This window comes from Ambystoma mexicanum, chromosome 6q (assembly GCF_040938575.1).
Source record: "Ambystoma mexicanum isolate Mex_15411 chromosome 6q, UKY_AmexF1_1, whole genome shotgun sequence".
Taxonomy (NCBI): domain Eukaryota; kingdom Metazoa; phylum Chordata; class Amphibia; order Caudata; family Ambystomatidae; genus Ambystoma; species Ambystoma mexicanum.
Window position 1 is genome coordinate 1,410,016,614 of NC_090937.1, and position 22,490 is coordinate 1,410,039,103.

The following is a 22,490-nucleotide window of genomic DNA, read 5'->3' on the forward strand; positions in this document are numbered from 1 at the left end:
GGCGTGCCGCCTCCTTTACTGGGGCTGCCTCTGCCTCTACCACGTCCTCTTCTACTAGCCCTACCATACCCCTGGGTAGACTGTTGTGAATTGGTGTTCCACTGTGTACCCTGGGTGTGGGAATAGCTATTTCCTCTATTGGAATTTTGGCCGCGGGGGCGACGAAAATTGCCGTTCCCTCTTTGGTTAGGTGGTTTTGTAGTTAACTGGCCAAGGGATTTGAGGGTGTCAAATTCCTCCTTAGCGTTTTTTAGTGCGTCCTCGACTGCCTTTCCAAACAGGAGATCACTTTCCACTGGTTTGTCTAAGAGTGCAGCTTGTGTTTCTGCTCTGAATCCCGACTGCCTCAACCAAGCATGTCTTTTGATGACAGTCCCCTCTGCTATAATTCTGCCCGCATTGTCTGCGGCGTCTAAAGTTGCTTTTAAAATGCAGCCTGAGACGTTTCTTCCCTCTGCACAAATGCGAGATAGCTGGCTCTTAAGGGGTTCGGGAGCGGAATCTATTAGTGCTGCCACTTCTTCCCACTGATGGCAGTTGTAGCTGGCCAACAGTGTGGTGGAATTCGCGATTCTGGTTTGGTAGGCTGCCGTGGAGGCTACTTTTCTACCAAAACCATAGAGTTTCTTACTTTCTTTGTCGGGGGGAGCCTCCGAGGAAGATAATGGGGTTCCAGCTCTCTTGCGGGTGTTAGTTACGACTAGAGAGTCTGGCTTAAGTTGGCCTCTAATATATAGAGGGTCCGACTGGGCTGCTTTAAACAGCTTCTCTACTCTCGGGTTTACAGGTCTTGTCAAGTTTGGGTTGACAAGGGATGGTGCTATTCTGCGTTGAATAGATTTCAGGATGGGAATGGTCTGGGCTACTGTCTTCCTTTCCCCTATTAGTTCCTCCGCGAAGTCCCTCTCTTCTTGGACACCTTGTGTGTCTATGTGGAAGTGGTTAGCTGCCCGAGAGAGCAGTTCATTTAGGAGGGGCTGATTATCTATTGGGGAATCAGACACTGGGGCTTCCCTTTCGACTGGTGAGTCCATTCTGAAAATATCTGGGCTATTTTCTGGCTCATCCTCGTATTCGTCCTCCCCGTAATAATCTGACACTGCGAGATCTTCTGGTGTTTCAAAATCCTGGCCCTCTATAAGGGAAGAGTCTCCTTGGCCTGTAGGGAAAAGGCAAGAATAGGGTTGGACCTCGAAGGGTTCTGAAGCCTTTACTGGTGTCTCGACCCGGGGCCTTTTATTTGAAGGGATAGGGTCCCTTGAACCTGAGGGAGAAGATTCCTGAGGGTTTAAAGCTAGTAGTTGGTCAGGGTGTCTTTCGGAGAAATTTGCTAAGGAGGACATCCTTGACATTACTCTGTCAATGTCCTCGCATGACCAGAGTTTTGAGCTTGGGGTGACCCTGCTGGAACTCTCTATGGACTGTCCCTGAGAAGACTTGGACGGGGAAGTCAGTTCTATTGTTGTGGGGGATTGCAAGGGTTGTTTCCTTTGTTGCTTACCCCCTTCACCGTGGGTGGAAGTGTGTTTACCCTTTCCCTTATCTTTCGACGCCTGGCGTCGAGGATCGGAGGTGGAATCCCTGTGTTTCGAACTAGGCTTCGAAACTGGGCCCTCCTCACTCCCAAGTGATGTACCCTTTCCCTGGGGTGCAGGCTGGGGATGGAAGCCGTGTTCGTCTCCGGACGAGTGATCTTCCGTGATGTTAATGGGCGAGGCACTATGTGCAAGTGTGGAGGCTTGCCTGACGTCGTGCGGCGACCTCGACCGGGACCGCCCAGAGGACGTCCTTTCGGACCGCTCCTTTTGTGCCTCTTTCCGAGGTTTCGACGACGTCGAATCTCGGGTGGGTTTTTTGTGTTTAGCGTGTGTATGTGTAACGCTCTTGTCGCCGGGGGACTTCCCCATAGTCGCCGGGACGGACGACCTTCCGAGGCCGGGGACGTGCGTTAGGCTGTCTTTCGACGCCTTGGTGCCCTCGCCGTCCGAAAGTCCGGCATCGCTGCCGTCGCTGAAGGTACCCTCCGCCTCCATAGCTGCTAGCTTGGCGTGGTGGGCCCAACGCTTGGTGGAGCGGTCCTTAAGAGTTTTTGTCTTAAACCTGCTACAGGCCCTGCAACCCGCCTCGGGGTGGTCTCTGGGCAGGCAAAGGTTGCACGTAGCGTGCTTATCTACCCAAGGGTATTTTTTATTACACTTGGGGCAAAACTGAAAGGGCGTACCCTCCATACGCGCCTGTGGGCAGCGGGCAAGTGTGTGTAGGTAAGAAGGTGTTTCTAACCGAGTGTGGAAGTGTACCACCCCCCACTCTCCCTACTGTAGGGCCGAGGCCAGCGGCCCAGGCCCGAGCCGAGGCGGAAGCCTCAAGGCCCAATCCGTCGGGTTTCGACGTTGATCTCCTCCCCGGTTCGGCGTCGAGATGCTGGTCGACGTAGGGGTGAGAAAATGGGGCAAATTAGAATTATTTTTAAGTGTAAATATGGCAAAGCCAGGGAACTCCGATGAAGTGCTTCCGACCAGAATGGCGGAAAAAAACAATCTGGGGATCCTAGACGCGTGAGGGATCATGGGTACAGTGGACGTCACACTAGGGATAGTATTACTGGCACGCCCTGTGTCGACGCCCTTTTTCGATTTTCGAAAAACAAACTGTAATACTCTGCAGCTTCCACTAGATGTCGGCCTATGCACAGCATGTGATCTAAGCAGATTCCACAAGCCTCAGAAATATATATATATATACACTCCACCATCAAGTGGCAGGTCCCCGAGTATTAAGAGTAGTTTTTCTTCTAAAGTAAAAGTAGGTGTCTACTCAGGTTGGGGTGTTGCTTTCATAATATCTTTCCTACATCCTATTTTTTTATCTGATCACAACAGACCTCCATGCTAGGAAGTATGGCCTCATCCGATTAAGGAGTCTGTGGAGAAGACCTTAGGAGGTGAGAGGCAAAAGGGTCTGTAGAGCAGACACACCTGAAATTTACATTTTAGACCGTGCAGAGTATGTGCAGGCTAACAATGTTTGCCCAATTAGACCTTGGTGTAAACACGGTGATGTGGTAGTAAGGAGCTACGTGGAAAGTCCTCCTGTGCTTTCAAAGGACACATTCCTTTGAAGGGCGGTTTAGATAATTACCAAGGTCACGTGAGGTGCTGTACCTTGCATAATTCAGAGAACTTTTGTCTGTAACGGAATTGTTTAGATCATACTATTGTCACGACCTTCGCCCAAAACCCCCTCTGGCAAACCCATTGGCCAGGTGGAGTCAGGAGTCAGGACTCTGGCCTCTAGAGCCTGGCATCCTCTTCCAAAACCCTCTTGGGGCCACTCCTGGCGTCTATGGCGCCAGGCTCATACACCATGAAAAACCTGTGCTTGGGAACCACTTATTGTGTTGTCAGCCAACATGGAGGCATCCACATAGCTTGGTTCCCCGGAACCAAGCTATGCGGTCTAGTGTTTTGGGTGTGGTAGCCTAGGGTCTACTTTACCTGGACTATTTTGTTGGGGCTATTTGAACCACACCCGAGCAAGACAACACGCTTTGCGTTACTTTGCAGCTTGCAGCGTGACTCTCACTGTGTCCAGCTATTCCCTCGAACCTCGAAGAAGCAGAACCTGCAAGGAGACAAAAGGAACCTCATTAGCAGCAGCATCTTACCTGCAGTCTTCATCTTTAGCCACTCGTAGCTTCTGAGAACAGCTTCCTCGAATCTGCGCCCCTCCCGGACAGAACGACCTGAAAGAGGAAGATGGAGGCAACATTAAAGAAAGCAATAGAGACATTTGTAAATTACGAACAGCTCAAAAGGCTTACCTGGCTGGTCGCCTCTCGGCTGGCACCACTCCGGACATTCCACTCGCGCTGAACACCACCACGACCTACAAGGAAGGAAAACACAGGTTAGCAAAGGCAAGACTTCGCAGCGCTGCGCATAGCGCTTACTTACCGCATCATAGCGCTCTTAATGCGCCATCATTTACCAGCGGGGCTCAACCAAGCCAGTTTGCTGCGCTGAAGCTCCACATACCTAAGGGAGAAAAAAGACATTTTAAGTAAGAAAGGCATGCAGGATAGCAACACAACTAAAGAACAGCAATAAGACCTACCTGAACAATATCAAACGGGCTGGCGTCAGTGAAGTAACTGGACCGCACACGCCCATGAAAGACAATGCGCCATTGCAAAGAAGGCAGGACGGAGAGCACGCCAAACTCTACCACAAGGTGAGGAGAGGGCCCCAAAGGGGCTGAAATTATATGGGGGTGGAGGGAGGATACTTACCCCGGTCGGTCAGTCTTGAACACAGTCCTCCTGTATTTTCAAGCAGAACCTTCCCCGCAGACCACACCTGGGCAAAGCTGAGAAGCATACCAGCGAGTAACCCGGCTGGGTGGCATCCCTGTGGATACCAGGTGAGCGTAACAACTATTGTGGGATCTTGATTTGATATTCAAAACTGCATTTAAATCAGCATTTGACCATACTTTAAAAGCACTGTAGCAAGTTTAATACCGGCCGCGCACACGCGCTGTGAGATTTAAAGCAGCGTGTGTAGTACCAGTGCGCGCCATAGTTAGATCTTTTATCTTGTACTTACCCGTTTGATTTGAACTGTGTGCCTAGTACTGTTTGCCTACAAGGCGCATTAGCATTCCCCTGACTAAGACAGTGGAAGCAGGACTATACTGCTGAGCTGAGACACGGGGACTACACTACCCAGAAGCCCCGGCTGGCTTTTAAAGAAAGCGCTGGTGCTTCAAAGCCAAGCCGGTCTTCACTGGTCCTCGCCGTCCACAACTCCCAGATCTTTCGACCCCCATACTGGAGCCATTACCATAGAGTTAAGAGGGGGTATATTGCCAAGTCTGGCATTCTCCAGAGTAATTGCAGCATCACAACTGCTCAAAGTTTCACGCAGAATGCCATGGAAAAGGCTAGACTAAGTACACATACCGCGTTACGTATTGACCAACGGTCAAAGACTATCTCCATCAAACTGCAAAAAAACATTAGGAAAATAAGTAAAAACCTGGTAACTTGTAACACAACTATGCAGGTCAAAATCAATACATCAGGGGGGCCCTAAAAGCATGTCTATTGAACACTAGATCTCTATGTAAACATGCCCAAAGTGTGCATGATTTTATAATTGAGGAGGAGCTAGACATATGTCTCACTGAGACTTGGCTTCAAGATCCAATCGGCCCTGTGTGTGATATAGCTGTACCAGAAGGGTACACTATACACTACAAGAACAGAGATACCGGGGTGGCAGGGGGTGGAGTGGCAGTGATAGTCCGGGATACTATACATTTGTTTGCGGCCACCATCGGATGCGCAGAATGTGAGACCCTACATCTGAAATTCACCCCCACAAAAAACGACTATAAACATCATAATCCTATACAGAACTCCCTCTCTTAGTTCAGATTTTACCAACAAACTAACCCAAAAGCTTAACAACCTGAAGTCTACCAATGCAGAAACACTGCTCGTGGGAAACTTCAACAGATGGCGAGGGAACCCGACTGAGAAAGAAGGCTGTTTATCTGGAGAAAACCTTGAATAACATTGACTTTAGGATAATAAACGACAGCCAAGGGGAAGCAGCTGGACTGGGTCATAGCACAAAACCTGGAGGTATAGGCGGTCGAGATATCGCCATGCATTAGGTCAGACCCTTCTAAAGTCATCTTTGAGATAAAAATGAATTACCCCCAAAAAAAAGACCACCAATACCCAAGAACAAGATGTATGTAGAAAGAACATAGGGGATTACAATTAGAACAGTGCATGAAAAAGATACAAGACAACTTTCAGGAAAATAACACTTGTGAAGACATGGAGCAGCTAGCACCTCTAAAATCCAAGTTGATAAGAAAAAACAGTAATCACCAGAAATGGTTTCATAGTGGATTAACCAAGCTCAAGAAAGAGAAGAGAGGTCTGGAATGTAAATGACTTGAGCATCCCACCCACGCCAACAAAGAACAATGGAAATGCATAGAACAACCTTATAAAAATTGAATCAGGGAGGCCAAGAAAACCACTATAATGAATTACATCAGCATGTAACTCTACTAGCAAACTTTGATATTTTAAAATCTTTCAAGAAACCCCAAAGCACTGTCTCCCCCTTTTACCCACTCGCAGGAGGACTGCGAGAATGTGCAAAAGGCAGCCCTACAGATAAGGTGCGTATCTTGCCTTTATACGCATGTAATTAAAGCTATTACAGAGCATTTAATTTTCTTCTGAGTACCGTTTACGCTGTATTTATTTTCATTAAAAATCATACTTTCCTCCACTAGATGGCAGTAGAGGGCAATCTCCATATCTGAATGTATTACACAACTTCTTTTATTAAATCACTGAAAGTACAGTGGGGTTAACTAGATTTTTGGGACTTCTAGTTTACCATTCAGGCTTAACATGTTGATGTAAGGATTTATATGTTGCCATGTGGTGTTATTATGCAATTTATGGTTTTGGAAGTAAGCTCTTTAAGACATCATTACTGTAGGCCTTGAAAGCCAAACTATTTGTACTGAGTAACGCTTGGAAGGAATGTGGTCAAATTTGCAGAGTGGATTAAAATCCCTGCTTCACTGTTCAGCCAAGGTTTGGGATCCTGGTCCCCTGTCCCTATACTCCACCCTGCTTCCCACCCCATCTGTCCAGCCATCCTACTAGGATGCAACCAGAGGACCACTACTTCCTTTTTTCCACTTCCACCACTGATGTGATTAGCGGTCATGGGCTGAAGTTGCTGTGATGCGCGTTATGTCCGAGATGCAGATTCTTGGCTATCTCGGAGGAAACCTATCGGGCAATCAAGACTGCTCTCCTAGGATGGAAGTAGAATATGGGGGGAGGTACAGACAAGTCTTTAATACTCGAGGAGTTAATGTGAAGTTATATTAAACAAGCAGCAAGGAGTAAGCCAAGAGACAAACTTTGTCATGTGCATTATATAAATGGTCACTACTATTAATGCTACAGGTCGAACAGTGAAACAGAGACCAGTCAGGTTTTTTTAATAGTAACTAGTTGGAAATAAATCACTTGTAGTAGCAATTTCTATTTTTGCTAAAAAGGCACAGTGGCAAAAGTATTTGTCCAGGATCACACACTTCAGTGTTGAAGTAGGGCTTTGGGACCAGTCTTCAACTTATGCACTTGCCTGCATTTCTTCCTAACTGTAATTGGCAGAATTATAGTTTTTGGTTTTGTACACAAACAATAAACCAGTAAAACTATAAATATGCCTACCATAATGCAATTCAGCTTGCATGCACTTTTTGGTTATTTGAAGTGATATTTCTAACTAGTGTCTGGCGATCCACATTAATTTCCTGCAGTAGACAGCGGGAAAGGTAGATTAGCAGTTTGTGACTTTTGCTAAGATTAGGTGTGCAAGTTCCTGTAAGTAAATCATATGCCAACAATTGCTTACTCGCACTACCTCGCAGGCAATACATCAGTCTCAATCTATAGTAGTTCTTAACAGAGTTTCTAGGCTCTAGAATTCTGAAAATGAAGCTGTGTAAGTACCAGGTACTTGCAAGTTATTTTATGGCAGAATATTTTGCACAAGTGTAATAAAATGGTTAAAGCCAAGCCAGACAACTTTGATTTACAACTCTTTTGGGTTACGGGTCTGATTTTACGTATGCATTGGGTCTATGTTGGATACGTTTTACTCTCTTGCAGAGGAGAAAACTAATTTTTACTCTTGAAATTGCTCTAATTCTAAAAATCATGCGTAAAATACTCCCACCTCAAAATCTTATCTGGAGCACTGGCAAAAGGTATTTGCTCTCAAAATACAGAAGGCCAGAGATTCCATAATATCAGCCAGGGACACTCCCAACAGAGAGCCATCTTCACCGGTTGTGGCTCACTGGGAGCGGGATGTAGTAGAGATGGTGAACCAGCTCGCAGCAATTAAGCCCACCTCTTGTTCAGAGAACCTAAATCCCCCCCCCCCCCCCCGAGGATAATGCTGGACAATAAGGAGATCTTCACTCCAGTATTAACTAAAATAGCTAATGCCTCATTTAGAGAAGGTATTGTGCCCAACACCAACAAGGCAGTCACCATCACGCCCCTTATAAAGAAGCCTGGGTTAAACCCCAAGGATCCAGTGAACTTGCGTCCAATCAATAATTGCAACTTTCTGTTGAAGGTTTTGGATAAAATAGCAACGGCACAACTACATAAGCATGTGGAAGCAAACCTCATACTGCATGACAAACAATCTGGCTTTCGTACCGCACACAGTACGGAGACAGCCATGCTCGACCTGCAAACCCACATGCTCGATGTATTTTACAAAGGCAAGAAAGGGCTCTTAATGCTCCTGGATTTGAGCGCTGTATTCGATCTAGTAGACCACCAATTACTCCAACTGGTCCTGGAAAAAGTGGCAGGCTGCTCCAAGGAAGCAACCGCATGGTTGCCATCCTTCTTAGCCGATAGAGAGGCAAAAATTCACTGGGGGAGAGGGGTGAATTCTCTAAGGCAGCATCTATAAGGTACGGGGTCCCACAAGGGGCTAGCCTATCCTCTCCTTTTTAACCTGTACATGAGATGTCTGTGAGGTACTGGAAGGGGTCGGAGCGTGTTTCACCAACTACGCTGACGATACCCAGCTGGTAGTTGAGTTGAGCTGCGATTATCTGGAGGAAGCGTCATCATTTCCACATAACCTCATCGAGAACAGGATGGAGGGGGATTGGATGTGCCTTAATGGCAAATAGACGGGGTTGATAATCTTCGGTACCAGTCAAGTCCACGCTAAACTAGGGCCCAATTATGAGGCCTTCTACATTAAGGACACCTGTATTCAGGTGTCAGAGCAGGTTAAAACTCTCAGGCTTGTCATGGAAGTTACCTTGGAGCAGAGGCGCAGGTTCACTACCTGCATAAGAACAACTCCTACCACCTCCGCCTACTCAGATCCATTTGACCCTTCTTGAGCGAGAAGAACAGTGACACTATTGCTAGGGCGACCATACTGTCCCGCCTAGATTATGGAAACTCACTCATGCTTGGGGTTAGCAAGGACAGTCAGGAGAAATATCAGGTCATGGAGAACAATGCAGTTAGAGTAATCATAGGAAAGAGGAAATGTGAACACATCTCCATGGACAGGAAGGCACTGCACTGGCTGAGGATTGAAGACGGGATTCAATTCAAATATTTGACACTGGTGTACAAGTTCCTGTATGGTACCGCCGCAGAATATCTAAAGAAAAAGATCTCACAATTCATCCCCAATCGATCACCGTGATTAGAGGCTCAAGGCAGGATCATATTACTCCCCCCCCCCACCACAGATGAGCAGCTGTTCTGGGCAGGGCTTTTCCCGTACTGGCAGCAAAGGACTGGAACAACCTAGCCCTAGCCCTCCGACTCAAACCAAGCAACCTGGCTTTCAGAAAGAGTGTAAAGACATTTTCAAATAAGAATCTCCCATCCTTGGATGATTAGCCAGGTCAGGTTGTTAAGTAATTTTGTAGTATCCTGGTCTTATGTTATGCGCCCGATGCCACCATTGTGGACCAAGAAACAGTACCAACAAGAATGACATTCTCCCTGCACAGCCCTTTAAGGGGAAAAAGCCCAAAGGCACAAAAAAACCCTGATCGGTATTTCGAAGCAGACAGACTCCAAGAAGAGATGCAGTGAACAAGTGGCTCCAAAAGGTGATGTATCCTCACTAGCAAATATGTCCCCGGGACGGGGAGGGGGGTGGCGGCGGGCTGGGGAGCAAGTAGACGTGTGCAGTCCTGAATGTCAGCAGAAAGCTGGAAGAAGTAGCAAGGTCTATGCAGTAAGATGAAAGGCTGCAACACAGAACTCGACAGACAGTTGAATCCAAGAAGGGCAAAACCATAATAAAGCGGGAAAGTCCTGCAAAGTAAGTAAAGAGAAACCTGAAAAGAGAAGCCTGGGAAAACAGGTCAGGGAACCCACGCAGAGGAATTGCAATGAAAGAGGAAAGTAGATAATGAGGCCGAGCCCCAAAACAAAGTAGCACAGTAAGAGAACTGCGTAACAGCAGGCAAGGAGGCGGGGCAGAAGAGTTAAGCTGCTGCTAGATGGTACAAGAGAAAATGTAAGTAAACCAGCGTAAGAAAGAATAACCCACAAAGACCCAAATGAAAAGAGGGAGCACTGATACCGTGCAGGGATGGAGGGCACCAGTTTCGGCTAATGTCCAAGGAAGGACGAACAGAAACACTGAACGCAGAAGGAAGGGGGGGGGATTGCCGGCAGAGGAGGAGCACGAAACGAGACTGGCGACCGGCAAGTGAAATCAGCTATCAGAATACAAAACAAAGGAAGGCAAAGAAACACAAAGTATGCAAAAAGGAAAGGCAGGCTGAGGCTGGCATTGAGAGGGACACAGTAGCAGGAACAATACCAAAGGGTATGTCCCAGAGCCAGCAGGAATGGAGTGGAAGTTACTTCTACAGTTGCTAAAGAAGGAGGGGGTAAAGGGTAGAAGTAAGAAATGCAGGGAAAAGACTAGACCGCTGCAGGGGAACATGGCGGCACGTTAATGCTGGATCCTCCACCTACTCCAGAGCTTCCAGGAACCAGCCATCATGACACGTGCTCTTGAATATCGTGCCAGTTGTCAGGCTGGGAATCCTCAGTAAAAGAAAAAACGGTTTCACTTTAAAACTGTATTTCTTCTCTTAACCAATCACTGTTCTCTGGGTCATACTGCCCCCATCCAATGACAGTCCTCTCCCTATGCCCTGCCTCTGGCAGCCATCTTCAGATTTGGTAAGCACGTAAAGTGGCAGTATAACCAAGAAGAGCCACAGAGGGGCCGGAGGGAGAGTTTGCATGTGAATCCATGCCAGACCCATCCTGGAGAACAATAGTTAGATGTAAGTAACTTAAACCTTCTCCAGCATGGGGTCTGGCATGGATTCACAGGCTCATGAATAACGGATACACATCAGTACAACATTACACAACCACGGAAGGTGGCAAGGCTCAACAGAAGTAATTAACACTTACCCCTGGAACAGACTGACCTCAAGCGAACAGGTTGCATAGTACAGCCTGGCCGACCCTGCAATCCCGGTCGACGAAGTAGAACTTTGAGAAGGTATGCGTAAACCTCCACATTGCAGCCCTGCAGATGTCTAGCAGGGGTACCCCAGAAAGGGACGCAGTTGTCGCAGGAATCGCTCTGGTGGAGTGAGCTCTCGGACCGCCCGGCAAAGGCCGGTTCGCCAGCCGATGACAGTACATGATGCAGTCTGAGAGCCATCTTGAAATGGAAGCCTTGGACAAGGCCTTCCCATGGGACCAAAGTGCACAAACAACTGAGAAGTCTTCAGAAAATTTCTGACAGAACCTTCAGCATGAAAGAGGGGCGCATACGCAGTACCATCTTGATTCATGGAAAGTCAGATACGGCTGCTTGCAAGATAGGGCCTGGATCTCACCCACATGTCTGACTGAGGTGATGGCTGCAAGGAATGCAGCCTTTCACAAAAGAAATTAGAGTGGGGCTTGATGCATAGGTTTGAAAGGTGCCCCCATGAGTCTTGTTAGGACCATGCTGAGTTGCCATGCCGGGGAAGGTACCTTTACCGGAGGGAAAGATCTAAAAAGCCCTGTGAGGATGACTAGTCTGTGGGACCACAGCAAGGATCTTTCTGGGGATCTGGAGTAGCGTGAGATAGCTGCCAGGTGTAACTTGATGGATGTGTGAACCAAGGACAGCAAGTGGAACGCTTCTACTTATGACCGTAGCACCTTAGAGTCGACGATGCCCTGGCTTTGGCGAGGACCTCCCTGCAGTCTACTAGTAACTCAAACTCTAAGGCTGAAGATGCCATGCCTTCAGGTTCGGAGATCCTGGGTCGTGATGAAGGATTGCGCCAACTTCCCTAGCGAGCAGATCTGGAAGTACCAGCACCTTGACTCGAGGCGACACTGACATGCTGAGCAGGTCTGAATACCGAATCTGCCTTGATCCACAGCGGGGCGATGAGGATCATCTTGCACCGACACAGTGTGTTGATTACACGTAGCAGGAGAGGAAACGGGGGAGGGGGGATAGGGGTGTGGAAGGTGTATAGAAACAGAACTTCACACTGGAAGAACACATCCCCTCCCATTGTCCTTGGTTGGTAGAACCTGCTGGCAAACTTCAGGCATTTTGAGTTTGTCGCCGTGGCAAAAAGATTGATTGGAGATCTGCCCTATTTGACGAACAGATGGTACACTGCATCCTGAGAAAGTTCAAATTTATGGCAGGAGCGCAGCTCCCTGCTGAGGGAGTCAGCGATGGTGTTCTTGACGCCTGCCAGGTGGAACGGCACGAGGAACATCCCCTGTCCGATGGCCCAATGCCACAAGCCCTGAGCTTCCGGAGAGTGCTGGGGATTGAGCGCCCCCTTGTTTCCTGATGTAGAACATGGTAGTGGTGTTGTCCGTTAAGATCCTCACCACCTTGCCTCTCAAACTTGAGGGCTCAGCACACTGCACTCAGCTTCATGATGTTGATGTACAGATCCTTTTCCGTCAGCCACAGCACTCCAGCGTGTAGACGTCCGGTGTGAGATCCCCAACCTTCCAGAGAGGCATCTGTGGCGACAGTCAGGAGGTTCTGAAAACAGCTAATCAGAACCGAACTCCATGGGGCCATAATGACAGAGTATTTTACAGGCGCATGCAGCACCCATGGGTCTTATCATAAGAATCGAGCCGCAGATGTTTTTGGAGCAAATACAATTCAGAAAAGAGTGGATTTATATCTCCAACAAATGCACGAGAGACTGGTTAGTCCTAATTATCAGCACAGCGAAAGTGGTGTCCGAAAAAATGATGAACGAGATTGAAGAAAAACAAGAATCTCTGAAATCATCTAATGTCCTGGCAAAATATAAGAAAAGTTAAGATCTAGATGCATCTATGAAGGAATTCAGAGAATTCAATCTAACCAAAAAAATACTGAAACTAAAACATCAGGCTACCGTCACCCAGGAAAAAATCTATCCTTATATCAGACACGCCTATTACGAAGACCAGAGTAAGAACATACAGGTAACTGGCCAACAATTCAATCAATATAATAAAAATAGTATCCAGAATACACGTCCGTGACCAAATAACTAGACTTTCTCCAGCGGTAGCTCGAATGGAAGTGGCCCAAGTACATCAGACTCAAATGGGTCAATAAGTAATGGGACAAATAAAAGCATGGCCTTTGCTACCCAGCCTTTTTTCAACGAGGTCAAGGAAAGATCAAAAACAAAGGCAGAGGACAGTGGCCAGCACAAGCTCACTGGCAGAATCAATCCCCTCAAATCACACAAAGCAGAGGAGGAGGACAGGGATGGACAGCACCACCACCATAGATATATCTGCAAGAGAAGAAGCAACTGGAGGGGCAATACAGATACCAGGCAACTAGACAGCGAATTTCAACTACATGCTGGTGATGAACCTTTCCAAATACACTTTAAATAAGAACCAGAACAACTTGCTGGAAAAAGGACTATCCTTTGTTCCCACAGCTGACCATGACCCCTTCCAAGCACGCATAGAGTTAACACAACTGGTTAGAAACATTTGTCTCAAACAATTCTTTGGCACAATCAACACCACAGAAGAGACATGTGCAACCAATCTGAAAGGGAAATCAATATACTACCCACCCCCCAAATGGGATATCCGTGAAATGAACTTTCTTACCTGGTAACGTTCTTTCGATGGGATGGTCCGACGACGTATTCCATATCTATGACCGGTAATGTCCACAGCTGTGCTGCTTCGGAAAATCTTCGGCGTCTGCGTCCTGCGTCGATGACGTTGATGCGCCGTCCCCAAGGACCTCCTCCGACAGCCGACTTCACCCGATGTGATAAGTAGGACGCACAACGCCCATAGCCGCAGTTATAGTTTTTTCCCCAGAACGTGTGCCACCAGTTTTCTGCCAGTCAGACACACAAGGCCTTGCGGAACGCAAGCTGCAATCGCAAAAGAAATTCTGCAGCGGGGAAGGCAGGGAGGGAGCGATATGGAATACGTCGTCGGACCAGCCCATCGAAAGAACATTACCAGGTAAGAAAGTAACTTGTTCTTCGAGGGGATTGGGTCCTCCGACGTATTCCATATCTATGACAGACGCCCAAAGCAGTACCAAGCAAGGAGGTGGAAAAGAATTTAGAATACAAATTTAGCATGCCCAATCAAATTGCGGAATAGAGAACTGCCTTGCCAAAGGCCAGATCTTGCCCTCTGATGGAATCGAGGGAATAGTGACGTACAAAAGTATGTACTGAAGCCCAGGTGGCTGCATCACAGATTTGACGAATAGGAACTCCCGTCTGCAGGGCAGTAGACGCAGCCACTCCTCTGGTAGAATGGGCCCGCAAGCCAGCCGGAGGGTCCTTAACCGCAAAGCGGTAACACTCGGAGATAGCTAAAATAATCCAACGAGACAGTCTGTTTCGTCACAGCTTGTCCCAAACGCTTTCCAGCGTAACCAATGAAAAGTTGATCGTCCACTCTGACCTGGGACATGCACGAAATATAAAAGCTCAGCGCTCTCTGAGGATCAAGCCTATGGAGCCTCTCCTCTTCCTTACCAGGATGTGGAGGAGGATAGAATGCCGGAAGAACCACCTTCTGGCTCAAATGAAATTCCGAAACCACCTTCGGAAGAAAAGAAGGACGAACTCTAAGGACAACCCTGTCCTTGTGAAACACAGTGAAGGGTGGCTTAACTGAAAGTGCCTGTAACTCACTCACTCTGCGAGCGGAAGTAACCGCAACCAAAAACACAGTTTTCAGAGTTAACAGCCTCAAAGGGCAAGAATGTAAAGGCTCAAACGGAGCACCCATAAGAAACTTAAGAACAAGGTTCAAATCCCAACCTAGCACCAGAAAAGGTGAAGGAGGGAACACATTAGTGAGCCCTTTCAAAAACTGCGAAATTAAAGGAATTTTAAAATATGAACACTCTTCAGACGAGCGCATAAATATGGACAGCGCCGCCAAGTACCCTTTAACGGTCCCCACTTGCAAGCCCCTGTGGGCCAAAGAAAGCAAAAAAGACAGAACTATGGGAATGTCACATTCAAAAGGATCCACATTCTGAACCCTGCACCAGTCGCAGAACTTTCTCCAACGGCAACGGTACAGAGACTTAGTTGCCGGCCGCCTGGCCGAGAGCAACACCTCCATTATGTCTTCAGGGAGGTCCCAATCCTTATACCTCAACCTTTCAGATTCCAAGCGTGAAGATTGAGGGATCTGACTACTGGATGGAGAACCTGACCCCCCTCCCATGAGAGCAGATCATCTGCCCTCCACGTCGTCTTCCCTACCGAGACGGACAAGTCTAGAAGGTCCGGGTACCACGTCCTCCGGGCCCACGCCGGAGCAATGAGGATCATCCGGGAACCGAACCTCCGTAACCTCCGCAGCACTTGCGGGATGACGGGGACTGGAGGAAACGCGCACAGCAGTGGGAATGACCACTCCACCACAAACTCGTCTCCTAAGGCTCCTTTTATAGCTGAAGATCTAATTAGTGCCAAGGAATACGACTTCCTGAACCCAAAAACACCAAGGAAACCGGCGTTCTACGCACTACCTAAGGTGCACAAGGGCAAGACACCACCCCCAGGTAGACCTATTGTGTCAGGGATAGTTCTATTCTAGAACCCCTATCACAGTTTGTTGACTTTTTCCTCAAACCTGAAGTGGGAAAAATGAGGTCATACAAAAGACCCCACTGCAGTCCTCAAACTACTGAAGAATCGACCTTTTGACTACTCTGAACCTACTGGTAACTCTAGACAGAGCCGTTATAGACCAGGATACCACAGATGGCGACACTAAAATTGGTAGAGAAGTTCTTAAGACACACCGACCCACCTATACAAACACCTATTACTTTGATCATGCAACTGGCAGAAGTAGCTTTAACTAAAAATTACTTTCTGTATGAAGACTTTCTATGAACAAACATCCAGAAACACGATAGGCGGTACATTTGCACCTAGTCTGGCCAACTTGTACGCTGCTGATTTTGAAGAGAAGAAATTCTATAGCGAGACTAACCCCTGGGCCGAGAAGACCGAATTATGGTCAAGATATATAGGTGACGTCCTCATGATATTGAAGGGCAGTGAAGAGGCACTGGGAACTGGCCATCTTTATGTTATGGCTCAATGAACAAAATACCTTCTTAACTTTCACAGAAACACACAGCCGCACCTCCGCTCACTTCCTAGACCTACGTTTGGAAGTAAGGAACGAGGAGATTACGAGTTCAGTATTTAACAAACCTACAGACAGGAACTCTTTCCTGACCAACAGCTACCACCCTGCAAGCCTCATGAACAACTTGCCCTTTGAGAAGTTCCTGAGGTACAGGAGAAATTGTTCTAACCTAGTGGACTATGAGAGACAATCGAACCACCTGACAACTAAACTACTGAACCGTGGCTACCCCAAATGCCTAGTTAAACAAGCACGAAAAAGAGCGAAAAATATTCCACGAGATGTCACACTGGAGAACCATGGCAAACAAAACAAACCCAACGGGAAGATCACTGCAGTGCTTAGTTTCTCGCAACTGGCAAATCAAATTAAGAAAGAAGTTCTAAAACTCTGGCCGATCCTTAATGTAGGGGATGTCACTTTGGAGACACGGAGGTTCGCCATGAAAAGAAGGCAAAATTTGCCTGACGCCTTGATCCATACATCTAAAGAACCAGACTTGAGACTGAACACCCTCTGGAACCAGACACCACCAACCGGACATATGCCATGTGGTGGATGCAGTGCATGTGCCACTACAAAAAGATCTTTAACCATCGACATAGGATGCCACTACCCTTGGCATCAAAAAAGCTTCACTAATTGCAATAGTAACAACGTCATCTATCTGGTCACCTGTCTGTGCCAGAAATTATATGTAGGCATGACTACACCAGACTGACAGAACACAGATCCTGCATTCGAACTAAGAAGGTTATTGCACCCATGGTGGAACATTTTATAGCAAAACAACATGGGCTAACTGACTTTAGTTGGACATTTATTGAGAAGATCACCGTCCCGAAAAAAGGTGTCAACCGCTACAATCGACTCTACAGAAGGGAGCAACTCAGGATCTTCAGGCTGACAGACACTCTGGGTCTAAACGAACCGGCAAGTTGGCAAACCTTAGCCACACTAAGATACAGACATGAGGAACCATAATCTCTATTAGAAATCACGGAAATATTGGAATATCACCAGTCTGTATTTACCAGATGAGTTTTGGCTAGCCTAGAACTGTTCTGTAGTTTAATAAACTGCTAAGAACACTCATTTGCGAAGCTTGCAGAACTTCTTAGAGCATGCACAGACTTCGGCTAAAGTGGGAGAATGCTTAATCAGACACAACATGCATTCACATAGATGGCCACACCTATATAGCCATATATTACACATGGGAGTTACGTCTCCATAAGAGATCTATATTTTGACAATGGGGTTGATGCCAACTCAAATCTTCTCCTGGTTACCTTATGACGATACTCAACAAATATGAGCAGAATGCCAGAAAAATAAAAAAAACATTCACTAAAATATTCATAAAATATCCACTGATTAAACATACCTTGTACAGTCACTTGTACACATTTAAATGGTAATACTGCGCCTTGGTGACTGAATGACTGTGCTTTAACAAAACATATTGAGACAGTTGAACAATGTTTATAACAGAGGGCCTTTCCAAGATGGCAACCCTTAAAAACAAGCAGACACGGGATTCTAAACACACCGTGTCACTTTCTGGCGCATGCGCACGGAAAAAGGAAAGAAAAACAAACAAGCGGAGCAGACGCAAGTAATATCGCAGAGCGCTCCGTATGAACGACAGACGGAGTTCTGTAACACCGATATGCGAGGTAAGAGCTCCCACGGGAGATGGACACTTCCAAGCATGCTTCTGTAGCAAACACGAGCTGTACATTGCTCATGTGCTGATTCAGTATTTTGCAGCATAGAACTGTGTGTAGAGTACTAGCCCCACACAAGCTCCCTTATCCCTGAGGCACTGAGAAACAGTATAAATATATGTGTAGATGATAAAAAAAAAACAGAGCCATGTTCTCACGAGCGCGCTCCAGAAAATAAGTAATAAAAATGAGAAATAAATTTGCAATTCCTTGCCATAAACATCCTACTAGTTCATTATGCATTTATGAACATTCTAGGTACCATGCAATGCTGATAATTGTGGCATCCGGGAAGACGAAAAACCAGACCTGACCTGCTCCGTCTAACTCCTTCTAACGACGAAAGTAACTGAATTTTAAATTAAAAAAGAGCAGGGTAAGCAACATTAACCCCCTCATGTTGTGCACACTGAAATGCTTAAGAAAACAAAGACACTGACAGTGATACCAAACTGAGTCATGTATCTTTCTCTATACCCTGTACCCCATTATCTCTCCCGTGCAGGTGGGTTACCATAAGAAAAAAGCATATTCAGCTGGAAACTATTACAAACAGCGCGTAAAACTGCTGTACATAGCCCTGAAGAAAGTGGCTCACTCACATTAGTCCACTGAAACCGCTAGGCTCAACCTGACCTTGTTGTTCTAAAAGATTGACCAACAATATGGTGAGACGTCGGAAACAGATCCTTCCAAGAAACACAGGAAGGATACAGATCTAATTGCTTAAGAACCAAACACAGATAGAGTCCATAGGAAAGGAACGCTTTCTGTGCAATATATGGAGTTGTATTTTTGAAAAACAAAATCTGTTTGGAATTCTCTGACAGTACGTACTCTGTTTCGTGTTTCTCTAAAATCAAACACACAAACTGAAAGCCCCAACTGGAAGGAACAATCAAATTTGCGACACTGGCCACGCTGCTTGAGGCCAGAGGACCAGTGTAGCTAACAGCCAGTCTGACACAGAACGAAAACGCTTCACTGGAATTACGCAGTGAAGCGCACAACTGATCCGCACCTCATTACCCGGCTCCACATTCTTAAGGACTAGCTGGTGATCTGCCCACATACAACTATTGGACAGAACACCCACATGGAGCTATGTGATGATGAACCATACGGAAACCAGCACAAAGAGGACCAAATGGTAACTCGGAGCAGTGAATAACACAGATAGGGTCACACCTACTCCGCCCTGAGAGCCAGTGCGATCAGGGACACACTGAAGTGGACCGACCAGAACCCACAAACCAAACCACCAGATCACCTGGTAGCTTAAATATGGGCTCCCTTCCAAGGAACGTTCATATATCACGAGCCACACCACCACCGGCTGGGTAAAAGGGAACCCCCCCGCACCTGCCACGCAGCAGCAGCCTGGGAGGCCCGAATAGAGATGTCCCCATCCAAGAACAAACCGAAACCATCAATAATGGATTCTTGCACAACAGTAAAACCCAAACAACAACCGAAACACGGTGCCACTGCTGATGGGGAACCTGTCGGCCCTGTTGCGGATCCCAAAGATGCACAAGTGCTGCAAGCCATCGCAGCACTTCGAACATTTATTGACACCAAAATTGAGGCGGTCAAGTCGGACATGCAGCTAATGCGTCAAGATGCCCGCAACCAGGCTGAAAGAGTGACCACAGCAGAGGCTACCCTGCAGGACACCACCGAGACCACATCAGACCTGAAAGCAAGAGTCCAAGAGCTCGAGATGAAGGTGGCGCGACTTGAGGCACGGTCTGAGGATGCGGAAGGACGAGCTTGCCGCAACAATATCCGTATCATGGGGATTCCGGAAGATATGGAAGGTGCAAACCCAACAGAAATAGTGGAAACAATGTTGCAACAAGAAATATGAGCAGGTAAACTCTCCCAGGGATTCTCTGTAGAGAGAACCCAGAGAGCCCTACAAAAATGGCCTCCACCAGGATCATACCCACGCCCAATGATCGCAAAAATCTTAAACTTCCGCGACAGGGAAACAATACTACGATTCTCAAGGGAAGGTGTGAAAATCAAGAGAAATGACTCTAGGATCGTCATGTATCCAGACTACACCCCCACGGTACAACGCGCAAGAAACTCTTTTATACCGGTGAAGGCGAGATTACGAAAACTTATTAAATACATGCTGCTCTACCCATCATGCCTCAAGATACTCTATAAAGGAAAGTCAATATTTCTAGAGACTCCAGCTGCAGCAAACATGTGGCTTGAACATAATAATCTAGCCGATGAAGAAAATATAACAGACACGAGATGAACAAACAACCAGCTTCACACGATATACCGGCAGTTATCACACTGACACAAGATGTAAACCAACTCCGACAATCCAACGCTGTTTCATTGAAGATGGCAGCACCATCTTGGATGGGAGCTCAAGGAAACATGCATGCTACTGGCCGCGACTCACCCCACAGGAACTTGTGCAGGCTAGTTGCCAGCACACCACCCGCATCGAATGGCCTGGAAGGGCCCAGATGGCTCAGGAGCCCTCGAGCGCTGCATGTTGGAAGCAGCTGCTGGGGGCAGTCCTTTGTTAGGTTTTGTTTATTCATTCACTGGAATGAAGGTTGACCCAGTTAAGAAGTCTTTGAGTATCAGTGCAATGAAGCGGGTGGGTTTGGGAGGGGGGGGGCGGGTTTGTTGGGGCTAGATTTTGCGGCAACGACACAGCCTAGTTGCCAGGACGCACCTAGGTGTGTTCCTGTCGAGGGACCAGGAACCACAACGATCCCCCACTGAACCATCATGGCAGCAAGAGTCAAGGTAATGTCATGGAACGTGCAGGGATTGGGCACTTACCTCTGCAGGAACAGAATCAAATCCTACCTACACAGGAAGGGGGTAGGGATAGCCTTACTGCAAGAGACCCATTGTACAGAAGACTATGACAAAACTACGGGAACACTGGGGAGGGCAGGGGTTTGGGGCCAACTACTCCAGATATGCCAGAGGGGTATTCACCTGGATGAGTCTCCGACCCAGAGGGCAGATACATGATAATATGGGGACATATTGAACAAGTAGAGGTGTGCATTGTGAACTCATACCTCCCCAATACTAACATCCCAGCTCACCTGAACTCAATGGACGCTAATATTGCACACCACAGAAACGGCCTCTTTATATGGGGGGATGGGGGAGACTAATTGTGTACACAACCCGGAATTAGACAGGTCCTCACCCCCGCCAGGAGGCCACAACTGCGCTAACCACCATAATGGAGCAACTGGAGCTAGCAGACTCATGGCGAAGACTACACCCCCCGGAAAGGGGCTACTCCTATTTCTCATCCCCACATGGGCTCCACGCTAGGCTAGACTACATTTTTATAAGCAAGGAACATCTATTCCAAATAGAAAAGGCACAATACCTGGGAAGAACCGTTTCGGACCACTAGGCGGAGAGATGGGTGGGCGCTGAAACTAAAGCCTGGGAAGACAGTGTCGCCAGATCCACTGAAGATTCAAGCGGGGCACTAGACGACTGGAAGGAACTCACATGGAGCATGTTTCACCCCTCCGATGACAAGCCCCCGTGAACAGGCCCACCCGGAGGTCACCGGAACTTATTAACCATGATGGCACCTGCGGTGAGATAAACATAAGACCCAAACAGGGCCCCCCCGCCCCATCGCCGATCCCCCACATTGAACATTGTTCACGCCAAATTGCGAGGTCAACATACGGAGATGGTTAAGACAGTTCTTTTTGCTTTATTATTTTATTTTTACTTTTGAAAATTGTTGTTTTGTTACAGGCTGCTGTCTAACTTGCAAGTAACAGTATGTTAAGTAGTAAAACCACAGTTGTATATACAGCAAAATGCCAATAAAGAAATTTTAAAATAAATTAATGCACATTTCAAACAAAATACTATGACAAGAACTCCATACCTCAAAAAAACCACATCTATGTATCATAGTGTACAATGTTCTCAGTCTTACCAGATTATCAAGCATACGCATTAAGGCTTCAAACTCTTGCTCTCCAATCTGCCACTTAGGATGAGCTCCACTGTCTTCACCTGTTGGTGACTCGGGCGTTCGGGATTTACATTTGTATTTTCCTGGGTCTAAGAGAACCAAGTTGTCTGGGCCTCCAGAGCTAGCCAACGTGCGAACCTAAATACAGGAAAATATTTGTTTTAACTGTGCAACAGTTCTCTACGACGAATAAGGAGGACAAAGTGAAAATGGATGAGCACCTTACTAACTATAAAATTGGACAGACGCACATAACACTTCTGCAATTCTTGTATTAGAAATTTAAGAAACCATAGTCTACAATTTACTTTAAAACTGAATTTTCCAATATGTGTATTTTAACTGTGCAATGCTATGCAATCAAATACACTTCCCCCACATAAATTGCACACCCGATTACTCATTTTACTTAAGTGTACATTAGAATCTCCCTCAATTATGTTAACAATTCTAATCTTCAGCATAAGCAGACTATTTATAC

The 22,490-nt window shown here is 46.9% G+C and overlaps 1 protein-coding gene across 17 annotated transcripts in view; it reads right to left on the reverse strand.

Moving 5' to 3' along the window:
- The window catches only part of LOC138516734 (alpha-adducin-like), a 1,748,171-nt gene that overhangs the window by 775,325 nt on the left and 950,356 nt on the right, over nt 1-22,490 (reverse strand). For all 17 annotated transcript variants that reach the window (XM_069632094.1, XM_069632098.1, XM_069632088.1 and 14 more), the window contains exon 10: nt 21,971-22,147. In XM_069632094.1, coding sequence (XP_069488195.1) covers nt 21,971-22,147 — 177 coding nt within the window. The remainder of the gene's footprint in view (nt 1-21,970; nt 22,148-22,490) is intronic.